The sequence below is a fragment of the Pezoporus flaviventris genome, unplaced genomic scaffold (genome assembly GCF_033815535.1).
Source record: "Pezoporus flaviventris isolate CSIRO_AGI_PZ_B2104156 unplaced genomic scaffold, CSIRO_AGI_Pfla_v1 ptg000006l, whole genome shotgun sequence".
In the NCBI taxonomy this organism is placed as follows: domain Eukaryota; kingdom Metazoa; phylum Chordata; class Aves; order Psittaciformes; family Psittacidae; genus Pezoporus; species Pezoporus flaviventris.
The window spans coordinates 11,242,187-11,259,270 of record NW_026892554.1 but is presented as its reverse complement, the minus strand read 5'-3'; the positions used below and the strand labels follow the sequence as shown (position 1 = coordinate 11,259,270).

General features: G+C 38.3%; 1 protein-coding gene and 1 long non-coding RNA gene across 2 annotated transcripts in view; one reads left to right on the top strand and one right to left on the bottom strand.

The window, feature by feature from the left end:
• LOC133265956 (uncharacterized) overlaps positions 1-17,084 on the bottom strand; it is a 119,662-nt gene that overhangs the window by 8,861 nt on the left and 93,717 nt on the right. Inside the window, exon 5 of the long non-coding RNA XR_009742195.1 lies at positions 8,011-8,065. This is a non-coding gene — a long non-coding RNA (uncharacterized LOC133265956). The remainder of the gene's footprint in view (positions 1-8,010; positions 8,066-17,084) is intronic.
• Positions 1-17,084, top strand: part of GALK2 (galactokinase 2) — a 49,145-nt gene that overhangs the window by 18,458 nt on the left and 13,603 nt on the right. The window contains exons 6-8 of the mRNA XM_061446896.1: positions 6,869-6,967; positions 9,651-9,803; positions 14,689-14,899. Of these exons, the coding sequence (XP_061302880.1) occupies positions 6,869-6,967; positions 9,651-9,803; positions 14,689-14,899 (463 nt within the window). The remainder of the gene's footprint in view (positions 1-6,868; positions 6,968-9,650; positions 9,804-14,688; positions 14,900-17,084) is intronic.

The window sequence follows — 17,084 nt, the reverse complement described above, 5'->3', positions numbered from 1 at the left end:
GTTTACATTTTTAGGATTTTTTTTTGTAAGTAACTGATCATCTGTTCACTGTCATTATTCCTCAGATACCTAAATACCTTTGTACATTTAGGCCTTCATATTCATTTTCAATACCATTAAACAGAGAGAAACTGAAATAAATGATGGGGCAACAGAGAATCAGACCTGTATTGGGCGGTTCATAATTTATCATGCTGCTGAAGTATTAGGGTATAGATGGCCAATTTAACAGAATCCTGGATTGTGCCTGGAAACAGTCAGAAAAATATTCTTTTATCAGTTCTTCAACATTTTTGGAAAGCCAAAAATACTTGGTTGAAAATCACAGCCTGAATTTTAGACATTTCATATTGAAGCATAAACAAGCAGAAAAACAATACATACTAGTGAAAAGTATCAATTTTCTGAAAACCCACTTTTTCCATTAAAAATCCCAAACAAGGTAACTTGATGCAGAGCTATTGATGAGTTCATATTACAAGAAATCTCTCCATCTAGAATAACTACACATAAGGCAACTAATAATAAAACATCACAACCCTTCTTTGTCAGACTAAATTGTATCTCCACTAATATGATTTCCCAGATTAGACTTTCTGCATGCTGGATAGGAAATCTTGTGGCTCAAAGATAAAACAGATTTAAGTGGTAGTAATTTCTTTCTTTGTAACCCAAGATTGACTTGCTCCTTATCAGGAAGAACCTTAAATTGCTTCAAACAAAAAGCAGAGGTAGTTAGTAGAGCTCTTAGATCAAAGGCTAGCCTAGGTCTGCACATGGGGGCCTGTTCCCTGGTAGAAAAACTGGTAGGTGCTGCCTCCTGCAATAGGGTACATTCAGAATCAAACTTCTGACAAGGAGCAGTCTGAAAACAAAACCATTTTGTACATTGCTTCAGATTTTTCCAAATGCTCCAACTAAAATTACCTAAACCTGAGAGTTCTGTTTTGAAATTTTGAGAGACAGCAGCTTCCTTAATCAATTACTTCACATAAATTTCTTAATGCTTCATTGCTTATAGGGCATGTGAGTGAATTGTATGCACTGAGATTTTACTCCTAATGTTGATGCTTTGTATTGTTTTCATTACAGATACTCTCATTTAATGTGTTGCATCTTCTCTTGCTGGATAAACAACAAAAACCCCTAATCATGCAACTTACTGATACTGAATATGTCCCAGTGAAGCACAGCCAACCTGGCCTGTGTACTTGCCAACAGCTATAAAAGTACTGTTTGCATTTGTACGTATCATATTGGGTATGGCATTCAAGAGCTGCAATATTTAGTATTTCTTGACAGATCACCAGAGAGACATCAAGGTTTAACTCACCTACCAGCTACTACTGCTGTCATGTTAAGCTTGTCCCTCTCCCATGTTCAGAGGCTGAACTGATTAATTGTACAAAATAGCTCAGGGTATTGCTAGATTAGGTTTAGATACTTAACTTTCCATCCCAGCTTCTCTGCTTACTATTGCTTATGTTTGCAGACCTCACTACAGTCAGCAGAAAGGAACAGTTTGTTTTAGCCATGCCACTGCAAAGCAGGTTTAAACAAAGGGACTTTGCACAAGGGTGGCCAACATGGTCACGTAATCTTTCCTGTTGACTGAATGTGGTGTCAGGACGGTAACCTCAATGAAACACATGGAATACTAGTGCTGAACTGGTTGAGATGTCATCACCATATGTCTATATCAACACTAATTAACACACATTTTATGTGGCTCATTTGCCACATAAAAATAGCAAAAGATACAGTGACATTTTCTCTAAGGTAGTTTTAAGAAAGGATGTAAGTCTGCCTCTCTTCTTTCTGATCAACCGAGATAGTTAAACTGGGAAAGATTCAGGGAAAAGCCATGTGGATGATCAAAGGTACAGAATGACCTCTATAAGTCAGCTAGGACTCTTTGGAAAAAGGCACTTGAAGGAGGAAGTGATAGCGGCTCATAAAATGATGAATGGAGTGGATGGAGTGGATAGGAATCAATTCTTCATTGCCCTCACATTATAAAAACTAAAAAGTATTAAATGAAGCTAGTCAGGTGCATGGTAGTAATCAACAAAAGGAGATGATTCTTCACCTGATGAGTTGTAGAAGTCCTTATTGCTGGATGTTCTACTCGTTAAAAGTTTGAATGAGTTGAAAGGGAGTCTGGACAAGTTCATACATAAGAAATCCATTGTTGAGAACTAAGTGTGCAAAATTTGCATTCAGCTCAGGAAAGCTCTTTTATCAAAAAATAACGTTCTGGGGAAATACCCCGAATACTTGTCCTTTGGTCCATACTAAGCCCACTTTCAGGTACAAGATGCAGAACTAGAATTTGCATTGGTCTGACCCACAAAGGCTGCTTTTATCTTAATCTATATTTTTATTCTAACCCAAGTCTTTTAATAAATTTTAGCTAGGTGACACCCCCTTACTAACAGGCATTATATGCACTTCCCTTCTTGGGTAGGGTTTATTTTTTTGCCAGGGTGGGCAAAATCCAAGGAAACATCTCCTGATGTTTGAGCTTTACTTTTTTAATAACTACATTAAATACATAACTTTGATTACTTAATAGTGTAGGTGACAGCTCTGGACTTACTGTCTACATGATAGTTTTTATTAACAAACGATGACCTGATCTAGCCAGTCCTGTTGGAACAACTTTGTGAAACAATAATATAGAAATGCAGAGGGCAGCAGCATATGTGGATCACAGAACAGTAGGATAAGGAAATTTGTGCTTCATCTGGTTAAGTAATTTTTTTCCGGAGTCATAATGCTACTGTTCAGACCCATTTTTACTTTGATTTTAGTATCTTTTTGTTTCCACTTTTCATTACCATCATCTTAAAAAGACCTTAAACTCTCCCTGCAAAGGTTTCCCTGAGACCAAATATTCTTTAGAGAAATAAGCCTCAATATGGGAAATAGGGAGGATTCTGAATTCTCAGTTCAGCTTTATGACTAATTCATGTGACTTTGAACAAATCATGTAGATATCTGTGCTATCTCTAAATTGAAGGTAACAGCAGCCTTATAGGAATGCTTTTAAAGTATGTTTAAATTATGATTTATTAGCATTTCTGAAATACTGCTTTAGGGATGGAAAAACATGCTGATGAATCTTGGGTGTGAAGAACTAGTTATATTTTGTGGTTGGCTTGAAGTGATCTCTCCACAGATCGGAGTACATGGGATGAAGTGTAGTCTGTGTGCACATGGGGTTTATTCTTGCTACATATTTCTCATGGTGCTTCATGAAGAGCAAATGTCTATTTTCACCTAGCTGTACAAGAAAGCCTGTTTAAGGCTCCTGCAGAAGAACTCAGTAGGGGTGACATTGTTTATTTGATATGCATAACAGTTTACTTTGGACCCTACCAAGGAGGGGCTGGCCCCCTCTGACCTGCCTGCCTGGCAGGTGCTGTATCTCCTGCAGCATGGTCCCCCTAAATGTGGCTGTGAGAATGCTCGAAGTTACTTTGCTGCAGGAACTGCAGTGCAGCCAGGAGGAAGGTGGGGATGTAGGAATCGTTTAGACATACATTTGAGATGTTGCCAAATTGTGCAGTGAAATCTGGGCTCTGGGAAGCTCTGTATTTTTACAGGTGAGACATACACTAGGGATCGAGATAAATAACAGATGATTCAAACAGTCCCTGCCCTAAAGAGCTTCTGAGTGTTGCAAGCTGAACGGAAATAAGGCGTTTCTCTGGAATAGGCAGAAGTTACTTCCTTTGCCTACATGGTTCTAACAGTTTTCTTCCTTACAGATATTTTCTGTGAAAGCCTAAAGTCAGAGAACTTGTGTAGCAAAGTAAGTTTTTTCCCGTCCCGAGTAATGAAGTCACACATATTTATAGCACTGTCTTCTAAGAACCCCAAGTAGGAATTAATAATTACAGAGGGGGAGGATACTCATTTTACTGAGGAAATGGAGCCATGGTGAATTAAAGGGAATTTCCCAGAATCACAGGAAACAATGTAGAGCTAGAAATGGATTCAATTCGGTTCACTGTTTCAGTCACAGGACCATCCTTTTCCGAGTACGAGATACGTACACAATGCTCTCCAGTTTAGTCTTCACATTAGTTTCCAGTGCTACAATTCAGTTCCTCTGAACTTTGCCCTTTCACTCGTTTTAGCAAAAAGGCAAACATCTGCCCATTTGTCTCAATAGTAAGTAGAAACTGCTTGCTATACAGATGACGATTTCCTCTCCATTCACATGCTTCTAATCCTAGTATTGGAAGGCCAGCCTGTGTCAGCCAGGGCCTGTTTAAATTAGAAACCAAATAATGTTTCAGGGATGCCTTGGGCTGTCTTGTGGAGAGGGCTCTTCTCAACCCTTGCCAGTTACTACTTGGTGGTCCTGCCAATCCTTGCTAAGTTTCAAAACAAAAGTTGCTCAAGCTCGAACAGCGCTGTTAGCCCAGCATACGCAGCTGGACGGCTGGTGAGCTGGGACGCAGCGAGGCCCAGTGCTTAACCAGGCACAATTCACCACACCATGTAAAGGGACTGGGGAGTGGCACTGTCCTAATTGTTAACATTCCTCCTCTGCAAGACTTCTCCTGATATTTATTTAATAAGCCCAGGATCATAAAATCTCAACGATTTAAGCAGTCAAGTGGTAGCTGATGTGTATATGGAGATGACATGCAGCCAGACTAAGTGAAGGGTGAAATGCTTGATTTCGGACTTTGCAAAGCTTTATCTGGCCATTGCAGATGAAGTAATACCTCAGGCATCTGTGTCCAGGAGTGCGGTATACACTGTGAGTACCTCAGGAACTGTACTTCGGGCCAGGTTTGCACAGCCACAGCTCCTATTTAAGTGTGCATGACCAGTGTGCTGGCATAGTCTTCTCAGTCAGTGTAGAGAAGTTTCTGCTGCTGCCAGTGAGTAATATTCATGAACTCCAGTCTGATGTCTTCTGCCAATGGATACAAAAGTCAGGGATGTGGTATTGCTCTGTTCTCTGAGGGGTGAAAGGCAGGTTCAGCAGAACTGGGTGAAACATGCCAGCACTTCCACATCCCAGCAACAGATGTTTGTAAATAGTAACGCCTTCACATGTAGAAAGGAGGTGTGGAGGTTTGTGCTTTCTCTTCTTTGGAGCTGTTGCTGAGTATTTAGCATTAAATGGGTGAAAGAAAGGCATCACTACATTCATTAGCATTTCATTCAGAATCATTTTCAGCTTGTAATGGAGCAGGGACATACGGTGATTGGACGTTAAACACGGGACCAAGAGGCCTAAGGTTCAAATTGGAAATCGGACTGCTTGGAGTGGACATGGGGCAAAGGAAGAAAAATGAATTTTGGTGAACCTGATCTTCAGGGAAAGTCAGGCACTAGGAGATGGTTTTTATTCAAAAGAAGGAACACCAAAATGTGTGATGTTCCTGTATTTTCTCAAGAAAAAATAAAAGAAGCTTTATCTCTATTTCAGCTCATCTTTAAAATGCACAAAGGGAAAGCAGTGCAGAAAGGGAGAGTCCTTTTGCTGATTGTACTTTCTGTGTTCTCTCATTAACGGTCTTTTTCTTGGGAGTGGTCATTTACCATGTTTGATTCAAAGAGATCCAGTCTGCATAGTTTTGGAGTAACTTTGTTAATGTTCTTTTGGTAATGTCTGGTTATCAGCCTGAGGCTTATTGGCTTTAAATGCATTGTGAGCTGAGTAAATTGGTTGTTAGTGCATTTGCAAACAGTTCAGCCTGATTATATTGATCTAAGCACCAATTTTACAGCTTTGCCTGTGGTGCCATTACAGAAATTGAGGAGGAAGCAGGCAGGCACCCTGCACATACCTCTCTCTTAGCATGGTGATTTACTGCCTCTGTCTGCTGCCTTTTACAGCTGTGTGCTGGCTAATGTCCCTGTCTTGCTGGTTAGTTTGTTTCAGTCCTCTGATGCTACATCCTTAAGTGTGGAATCTGAATCTGACTTCGCCACCAGACACCAGGACTATGGCTTTTCTAAAGTACTTCTCCCATCTTGCCTGTGGTTACCTTGTCTTATAAAAAATAGTAGGGGTCACAGTAGGTGGACACGGATGCTTTCCTTTTGACTTTTTTTTTTTACTAGCCTGTGTTCTTTGACCATTTTCCAAGGCTTCTCTTGTGTATGTTTTGACATGGCTTGATGGCTGAAAGCATTACTGTAAATTATTGGTTTTGACAGTTACATAGTGATATTCCACCCTCCCATAGTATCCTCTGACCTGCTGATATCAGAATGCACAAAGATATGCCTAAAATGTCACAAAAGAATTCAAATCACATCTAGTTACAAATTAGTTCAGATAAACAGTGTAAGCAGAGTACGATATCTCAAGCAGAAATGACAAGCACCACTGATTAGAGTATTTATATTGAGAAAGGGTTTCTGAGTTAGGTTTAATAGGTGAATTCTGATTATGGAGCCAGTGCAGTTAAACAGTAAAATGTTAACAACTTGTTGTTATTCTGTAAGCTACCAAGGTGCATATATAGATGGATTCAACTAATACATCAACAAAATAATGGCTATTGGGATGGAAGGGTGTGAAGGGAATGAGGAAGGTGGGAAGAGGACAGCTGCAAGAGTTCAGCGTCTAAACAGAGATCCCCTGAAAAGCATCTGGCTATGGTGGGTCCAGTGCAGGCTGAATAGTGAATTCTTTTTTGCTTCACAACAAAAGGAAAAAGGGGCCATGTGGCATCCTGGTTGATACCAGCTTACACTAGTTGGTGTGTGGGAGACAGTGGTTTCAGAGCTGTATCATCATCTCCTTTGTTTTCTCACTAGTTCATATGTAAGCAGTATAAAAATACCATCTTTAACCTTGGCTGAAGGTTTATGTTAATGTTTTTTTTTTCAGGTGGAACTTGCAGAAATTTGCACAAAGAGTGAACGTTATATTGGCACAGAAGGTGGAGGAATGGACCAGTCAATCTCTTTCCTGGCAGAAGAAGGAACTGTATGTGGATCTTTGTAATCTAAACTAACAACGTAATATTAATTTATGTTCACAAAAATACCGTCATATGTATCTGGCAGAAAGACAAGAAACTGGAATACCTCAGTATTGGTATGTGAATGAAACAGGAATTGTATAAACTTGTGTACAATGGAATATGACAAGTTTGAGAGAGTAAGGTGATGAAAATGAAAAAAGACAAGAAGGAGGAAAGAAAAGCTGTGGGGAAAGCTGTACTCAAGAAGACCACTAGGCTCCACACTATTTGGCTGATTGATCACTGAACTTAGAATGTTTGAGATGTAATGAAGTCTGAATGGTCGGTATGTCTTGTATTCAGTGCAAATGGGATAATTATTACAAAAATGCTTTCTTGAAATGTCTTATAACCAAGAAGTTCTAGGAAGTTTTGCCAGGTTCAGTTGCAAAGACAATGGGGATTTTTTTTCCCCAGTTTTGCTAATTCCAGACAATTCTGTGGCTGGATTCTGATGTAGAAGGCATTTAGCTGTCTTAAACGTGGTGACAGAAGGTGGACTAGCAATGATAAACAGGACCTGCCAAGTTATGCATGAGTGCTTGCAGTGGAATTTACCATGGAGTTCATCCACTGTCCCAGAAGGTGCACAGGACTGTGACTGTTCAAACCTAAAACTTGCCAAAATAATTGTATTGAAATCAGTGTAGCGTTTCATGACAACATTTACTTACTTTCCTTATAACTGTGCCATTCAACATCTACAGCTTTCATTCCTTAATGCCAGATCTTATATGAAATAAGCTATTTCCCAGATTTACACCAAACATTTAATTCTATCACGAGACATACGTTGTATTCAGTTTCACATCTCCTGTACCTACTTTAGACCTTTCCTTCGTACTTTATACTGTTAATAGTAGACACACAGCTACATAAAACCTGAAGGAAGCAGTGTGTTTTCCTGGCATACACAGAGTTGATCATAAAGTGGAGGCTTTTCTGATATATCGAGGTGGGGATCAAAAAGGCAAAGAAAATGTTAGAAAAGAAATTGTGAACACACCTGAAAGTGTCCTTGTTCCAGTATACTTGCAGCTGAATTACTTCTGGCCTCCCATCTGAAAAATAAAAGGAAAAGAATGTGAAAAGTACATTCAAGGACACTGAGCTTGATCAAAGCTGGTTTTTTATATGAGCATTGACTAAATAATTTAAAACTTTTCAGCTTGGAAAGCAAGTATCGTTGCAGGTGATATTCTGAAGCTCTATAAAACCCCTGAATGGTCAAGAGAAGGTAAATTGAGAATTCAGTGTTTTTCGTAGTGGAAGAACTAATAGAAACACAATGACATTAGCAAACAGCTTGTTAAAAACAAACAAGGAAGTTTGGGTTTTTTTTCCCCAAAAGCATTCATTGTTAAATTGGGAAATACTGTATATCATGGAAAGCAAAAGGGTTCAAAAAAGACCTTTCTGGATACTCTGGTAGAGTTCTAGCCTCTTTGTAGCTGCTAAACAGAAGTCTGATGTTTCTTCCAGTGTGAGTGTAACCACCATAATCTTTACTTATGGGAAGCTGGAAAAATATACCTCAAGAAAAAGATTGCTTTGTATCTGTCCCATTTTTATATTCCCCCTAAATATCCATTTATGGCTTCTGTCAGAAACAGGACACTTGACCAGCTTAGTGGTACATTCTGATCTAATGTAGCAATTCTTAAAGGGTATATTTAAATGTAAGCAAGCTTGTCTGTCTTGATAGTAGTTTTGTGACGTGGTCCAGAATCTCAGTGGCAGGGACTAACACACATGCTGTACATAATGTACAAGCGGATTTGTCATTGTTTATTTAGCACTCTAGCTGCTCAAGGAACTCTCTGGGGGTGAACAATGCCAAAACCAGTAAGACATCCGTGCTTGCAGAGTTACAGTCTATTCTAAGAAGCCAAAGCAGGGCACATGATTTACAATTTATCCCAATGAAAAACCAGATGTGAATTTAATCTCTTGATTACATTACATCCTGAAATATTTAATTAATGGATGCCTAGCTTATTCCATGAAAAGGTCGCAAATGTTGGGAACATCTTACGCAGCCATTGTAAGGCATCTGTGAGGCAAGGCAGTCTCATGTCAGAAGGAAGGAGACTAACTACAGTTTGCTATATAGTTTTATTTCACTTCTCTGTTTGACTGCCCATATGTAACATGATTACTGTCTCCAGTCAGTCTTAAAATTTTGGTACTGTACTGTACCTCAGTGGCCTAATCTTGATTTAGTGGAAAGCCAGAAAGCTAAGGGGAAGATGGACATTGGGAAAGGGAATGTGAAGCCCCGTGTTTCTAGTGGCATGCACATTAGCTTCAGCCAGGCCTGGTACTCTTCTGTAGATCAAAGAAAAACTGTTGTCTTGAACAGGCAAGAAAAATAGGTTGGGTGGGGTTCTGTGAAATGCTGAAAAAACCCAAAGACTTAATGGAAACATTTTAAAATCCAGCTACGAGGGGAAGGTTTGAAATGTATGTGTAACTTGGCCAGTGAGGTTAGAGCTCTTTTCTCACTGTTTCATGTCAGTTTTCTTGCCTTAACTGTCCCTGGATTCTCAAGAGAAAAAACATGCAAATTTGCATTTGATTTATAGAACTAAGTGCACTGTTAGCTAGTACTAAATTAAAACTAACCATTCATTTTTCTTTCAATAGGCCAAGTTGATAAAGTTCAGTCCTCTGAGGGCAACTGATGTTAGACTTCCAAGTGGAGCAGCGTTTGTTATTGCTAACAGTTGTGTTGAAATGAACAAAGCAGCAACTTCTCATTACAATATTAGGGTAATGGAGTGTCGTCTGGCTACAAAGGTAACATATGGTTTATGTCAAACTCTAATGAAACCTTCATCTAAAAAGCGCCTTTTTTCACTTCTGACCGATCATATCTTTAACACCTGGCTAGGTGCTACTTTAAGTAGCATTTTTCTTTCCAGAACCAGACATGTCCATCTCTGCAGAAACAGAACTCCTGCTGAGTTTAATGGAAGTGTAGAGACTGTGCCCTTATATAGAAGATTATGCAATTTAGCTCTATTAAATATATTTTGTATTATATGTCAATGGACAAAGTAAGTCTATTTTTCAGCAAAAAATATTCTCAGTTAAGAAGATAGACTGTTTCTAATTAAAGCTGAATAATGACAAATAATGGAAAGCAACCAGTGTGGTCACACGTTTATATATGGCAATAGATGTGTATTTTCTAGGATTTAGAAGACATCAAAGCTGCTAGTTGGAGGCCTGGAAGTAATATTGGAAATACTGAATAGCAGCATGTATGTCAGTGCAAACTTTAAAACCCGGCTTGAATCAAACCCCAACATTTAGATTGTGCTGCCAGTTTACAGCTTGCAATTAGCTCTAAAATGAACGGAATTTGAACATGAAAAATTTAAGTTCCACTTTATTCTGTAGATTCTGTAGACCATACTGTTAGGAATATGCAGATGTAGTGTTTATTTGAATTTGTTACAGGAATATGGTGGATTTTCCTTTGATTAGATTAAGTGAGGAGCAAGCATAAAGATTCAGTGCAGTTATACCCAAAATAGAACAGGATTGGGTCACAAAGTCTAGATTAAAGTTTTAAACACTGCAGCTTGGCACTCCTTGCCACAAAACACTTGGCCAAAATTGAAGCAATACTCAAAAGTACTTTGAGCATCTGGTGGCATCATAATTCTATGAAAAATTACTGGAGTTAATGCTAAAAGAAAAGAGTTAAGGTGCTCAGATACTGACAAAATGTAATATAAAATATCATGTTGAGGTATTTTTTGAGGATGGAAGCTAAACTTCAGATGACTTTTTAAATGGGCTTTAAGAACAAGTATAAAGAACGTAGCTGCATTGTAGGTGTATGTAAGATACAACACAAATAATAGCACCAGTGACCAGAGTTAAAGCTGTCACTGAAGTTCATAAAAAGATTCTTACACCATTAAGAAAGATAAGGACGTGTCTGTGTGTTGGTTCTGGTGTAACTGATAAGCCTCTAATTTAGGAGAGTTAATTGACTAAGTAGGTATTTTAGCAAGAGCTTCTTTTGGAAGTTTTTTTTTTACATAAGAACTACAGAGCCTTCACGGAAGATTTATTCTAAACAAAAAAGCAAACTAGAACAATACATGGAGCTGGAAAACGTTTTGAAGTATTGCTCCATAGGCCACACTTTGTGAATTGAATCAGTTTTCTAAATTGCTTGAAATGATTGGTTCCATGCAATAAACTGAAAAGGTGGTATGGAAAGATAATTGGTTTTTAACATTCCTGCTAGCTATGATGCAATCTCCAAAGAAGTGCCTTTAGCAGATGCTTGATTTTAAGGAAACTAACAACATACACCTGCCTATTTTTATACATATGCTACCCAGATGGAAAGCTGCACACACTATAAAAATACATTGAGCCAGGAAAAAACCCTCTGTTTAGGAACAGGTCACAGTGGGGTGAAAGAGGGCAGGTATGTAAGTGGAAGCAGGGAAGTTTTTTAAGCACCATTAAGTTAATGGAACTATGAAATAACCTGCTGGGCCTCGCAGTAATGCTTTAAAAGAAATTCTCATTGGTAAGTGGACTTTTTTCCCCTTTCTGCTTTAGGTCATTCTAGAATTTCATACTGTTTGCAGGAAGCTCCATGTAAGTAAAGATGCCAGCCAACACAACATATCCCTGCTGGCATTAATGTAGAATATTTTGATGTTACTCTGCCCTAGAGCAAGTAAGCTCTTGATCATCCTCACAGAATTATCTTTCTCCGGTTCTATTCCTTCCCCTTCCCTTCTGGATAATCATTCTTTTCATTATTAGGATTTGTTTCTTTCTCTGTTGTTGTAGCCTCCAAGTGCTTTCGTGTGCTTAAAGGAAACAGTGCGTTTAAAGACATTTATGTTCTGCAGAACACTCACTATTCCAAAGGAAATTAACTTGTACTTCAGAAAACTCTCACAGTAGGTGCTGCAGGATGAACACGAACATTAGCGAACGCTGTGCTCTCCCCTGCTTCACTGTGTGTGGTTCGCTTCACTGTCAGCTACAGAGTAGTGCCAAGAATGTCTGCAACTGCAATGCCATATTGTTAATCAACTTACGTTTGTTAAATGCAGAAAGATGCTCTTATGTAGAAATGTCAAGTGTAAGAAAGATGTTGCTATATAAGTATTCCTATACGTACTTCTAGTCAAATTTTATTTATATTTGTCCCATCATTTATGAGGCTTGTTTTCCTCTCAGCTACTAACAGTTCTACAGTGTGCCTGTGTTGAACAACAAAGCATACAGATGCTATATTCTGGCAGTTAAGAGCCAGCTGCATGATGTCCACGTCTTTAATCTACATGGTCAGAGATCATCAAGAAAATATCCATCTGTGGGATCAGTATTGGGATTACTCCTGTTCATTAAATAGATGGGATTTTTTCCCATTTCTGATCTGTGTCCATTACAATTTGAGCCACTGCAGCTAGACTGTTTTCACAAACCATTTCTGTTTGCCCGTAACACTTTTCCAGGTGCTGCTATAAGCAGGATAGACCTTTCCAGCTAAGCCCTGTCCACTGGCCTGATGGGGTCAGTTTCCATTTGGAACATTTGGCCTGTAAATGCCCAGCATAGTTACTTCATCTAAGATAACAGCATCTCCCTTGAAATACAGAAACAGGAACAGATGTGACAATACCTGTGACAGATTTCTACATGGGATTATTTATTTTAAGAAGTATAAAAATTTTTCTTGACTTATAAACCAGTTTATTTGTAAATTCTTAGTTATGTCTTACTACTGGTAATAATGTCTACAGGATGCTGAGTATTAGGATTAAAGTATGAGGAAAAAAAAAATCCATTCATTTAGCACCTTGAAGCAGATTTAAGAGCATGTCACAAACATGCATCAACATAAGAGATAGTATTTAAGTAAAACAAAAAAAGCTGTAATTGTTATTCTAACTTACCAGTAAGTAAGCTAAAATACAATTACATAAAGGCTATGGAAGTTACTCAAAGCCTTTAAAAAGCAGACCAGAAGTGACTTAAGCAGTCTTTACAAGAATATTTTCTCCCCCTGCTTTCTGCATTTGCCACTAGTGCTTCTTCCTCTACCACTGAATATACAAAACTGTGTTTTAGATGGCGACAGAGTCATATGATTAGGATTTTGATTGGATTTTGTTTGTTCTGCTCTAAGCCTCACATAAATCTTAGCAAGTCACTAGATGGCACCAAAAGTAGTTAATTTTTATATACTGTAGTAAAGCAAAACTGGAAGAGCTCCTTCAAAAGCACCATTGGAGGACAGCAGGAGAGTGAGAACCATAGCAGATAGTTGGGCAGCAGATCTTCTTAAGTTTCACGCTTTAACTTTGCACAAAGCCAAGCAAAACCTTTTCAGATGTGTAAATCACATGAGGTTTTTTAACCTAGGGAGTTAAGTAGCTTTGCTGAATTCAGATGTAAGTTATTTCAAACCAATCTCAAAACCAGTGTTTATTGGAAAGAATAACAAAACACACTGGATGAAATATTGGCCCTGTTGATGAGAGGTTTTAAAACCGCCTTGAACAGAAAAGGATTGCCTTCATGGGTATTAGTGCTCTGGTTTAAACTGTCTGCAATCATACAGCCTGATCTGGCACATTTGGAGGCTTTAATCTCAAACGGTGCGGAACTGGAGGTACGTCATGTGCCTATGAATACACTAAAACCACATTGGCCTATCTGGGTCTTACTTTGTAGTGATCTGTTACAATTAAAGGTGGATCCCACAATGACCACTTAATATGTAAGTCATAGCATTAAAAATATTCCACATTATGAGGAAAACTACTTTACTCAACCATTTTCATTAGGCACATGAGAGCATCAAGATATGGAACACCCTTCCAGAATAAAGCCTATTTGACATATTTCCTTTTAGGATTCTAGTGTGTTGAAGTAACTGCTGTCAATTGCCAAAACACCACAAATATACACAAAGCATAACATAGTTGTCTGGAGTGGGAAAAACAGATACAGCTATAACCAGTTGGCATCATAGCAATCACATAGGAACAGAGCAGACTCCAACTAACACATCATAACCTTCCTGCAAGGCTCACAACTTCCTTTAAGTTGGATGTTAAAAGAACGTACTCTAAAGACTGAGAAAAGCTACAGTTTATTCACACCCTTACAGCCTTAATCCCACACAAAACGTATGCCTGTTTTCATATTTTTAAGGCTATTATGAGAAAGGATTTTAATGACAACCTTGAATGTTCATCAGAAAACTCCAGGAGCATATTGGAAAGGTTGAACTGAGTTTTAAATGTTAGCGCAAACTCTTAACAGTACAGAAACAGACTTCGTAGGGACTTCTAGTGTTACAGTATCATAGCATTTGCATAAGCAATTGTCTGTGGTTGCAAAAGGTTTGTAAGTAAGTGCTCTGACATCCATGGAAAAGGATAAATCGCTGATTTGATACCACACAAATAATACCAAGTAGGGCTTTCACAGACAACACCTGATCTGGGAGAAGAATTTCTGTCATTCACAGACCTTTTATAAATAATGATTATCTGCTGTGTACTTACAGCAGGTAGCTTCTGATGGTTCCCAAGTAAGGAGTGAAAAGAGCAAATGGGTCTTAATGGTGCTGATGGACAATTAAATAAACAGGAAGGCTCAATATTTTCTTTTATTTTCTGAATTTTAGCTTCTTTCAAAGTCTAAAGGCTTGGACTGGGAAAAAACGTTGAGACTCCACGACGTGCAAACCAGGCTAGGAGTTAGCCTGGAGGAAATGCTGACCATTGTCGAGGAGGTATTACATCCTGAGCCTTACAGCACAGAGGAAATTTGTAAATGCCTGGGAATTAGCCTGGAGGAGCTCCGCTCTCAGATCCTGAGTCAAAACACGCAAGACGGTAAGCACATATGAAATGGTGGGGTTTAGTGCGCGACGTGTGTGTTACATAAAAAGTTTATGTATTAATAAGTAGTGCAAGCGGAAGTCTTGCCAGAATACTTCCCCAAAATTTTGGGTGGCCAGTGACAGAGACTTGACATCATGATTTTCATTCTAGTTTTTAACTTGGTGCAAAACTGGGATTTTGATTGAACTGTTTCTAAAATAGCAGAAGTAGCATCACTTACTGTTTCAGATGAGCCTGTGCTGACTGAGAGTTGTCTCTAAATAACCCAGGTTTTATTCTAGGGAAAGGTCTAAATTAGGCTTCCTTTTTTAGGTGATAGCTCTAATAGAGCCAAACATTTTGGATAGTTACAGCGTCGTTAAAATGACTCCTGTTTGTTCTCCCTTAACTGGTGTTAGAAACCAGCATAGATGGGCTTGTGTTTCTGTTTTTGAATTGATAACTACATGATCACTTCATAAGCCATGCTCTGGGTAGCAAGTCTCTCCTAGAGAGAGAAGTTCCTGTCACTCTCTGTATTGTTTCTTCTTTAAGAAAGACACTGGTGGAGATGAACAACTTACTATTTAAAAAGTATTTCCCATGGATTACTGCTTATGATTATACCATGCATTGGTATGGAATAATCATGAGCATTGGCACATGTGGAATGGATCCTGGATGCATATAGTAGGGTTGCTAAGATTACTGAATAATAGAGCATTTATGAAATAATTAATTTACATTCGCAACAGGTTTCCAGTTCTGACCAGAATCTTTCTTTAAGAATTTAAAATAACCCTTACTTCCTTGTTTCCATTCTGTAACCTTAATACCTCCACTGTTTTGCAGGTGAATTATATCCTTGCCAGTCCTTCCCAAGACCACTTTCAGGGACACATGTTTTTTGAAGCATATAAATCAGTAACATATCTATGTGTACTTGTGTTTATATTTAAATAATCTGTATATCTGGAACAATTGTAAACTACATATAGACCAAGACCAGGTCCTGAATCTAAAATGCATTTTGGATCTTGGTGGTATCAGAGAGTATCAAACTATCTTAATGGCCTAATTACACTGCCAGAGGGTACCAGGATAGAAAATGATGTCTTAATCCAGCCTTTTATCTCTGTAGAAAGAGTTACGGTAACTCTGTGCTGCATGTACATGAGGAATATACTGAACCATGTACCTGCATGCTGCAGTGTTTTCATGGGAAGCTACAAGGTTGTATATCTTTTACGCTGTCCCCTTACACTCCCCTTCACGAATCAGTGCGAGACTATTAACTTACAGTTGTTTATAATCCTTATACCTGGTTTATAAAACAAAATTCTACAGTTCTGTAGAATTGAATTGTTTATATAGGTGGGTTTTTTTGTTTTTTTCCCAAAACCCAAAGTCTGGATAAAAAATTTAAACATAAAAGCTATAGGAGAAACTCAAACGGAATTTCATACTGTGGCTCTGAATAGCATTTGCAGATGTTTGCTGAATGGAATTTCTTAAACCTGCATGACGCTGATTCCAGTTGATAAGACCAATTAAAATGGGTTATGCCAAAGTCTCTTTGCATGTACAATATAGAATTAAGTACCAGATTTCTGTAAAACTATATGCAAAAAAGAAACAAGACACAGAAAGGAGGACTCTAGATCCAGTGTTTTTGTTACACACCAAACCAATTACACGTTATGTTGTCTTTGGGAAACTAGAGGCTGTCTGACGAAAATATTTTTCCTATTTCCCCTCTACTTTCCCACTATATTTTAATGACAATGCCTGGCTGCTTCATGTGAGAGAAACATACTGACAACTAGAGAATCTCTGCAGAGAATTTCGGAATGCTGTTGAACCGCTTTGTTCAACATGAAGAAAGAACCATAACATTTAGAGTATCTTTCTTCCTTTGTATACCTTTTATCACCTTTTGTTACCATTTTATCAACTTTTCTGATAAAATATTATAACATTAAGGGTAAAGTGTTTGCATGAGAATTACTGTTTAGATGATTTACTGGATTCTCAGTGGCTGAATATAAATTGTCAGTAGGTTTAATTTTTTGTATTATTGAAAGCTCAATGATAGCTACAGATAATGTTTTGTACTGGTATTGTCTCACGTTTAAGGATCTGAAAATGCTACATAAATACTATTTTAGCCTTAAGTCTAGCTTCCCTTCGTCTATTC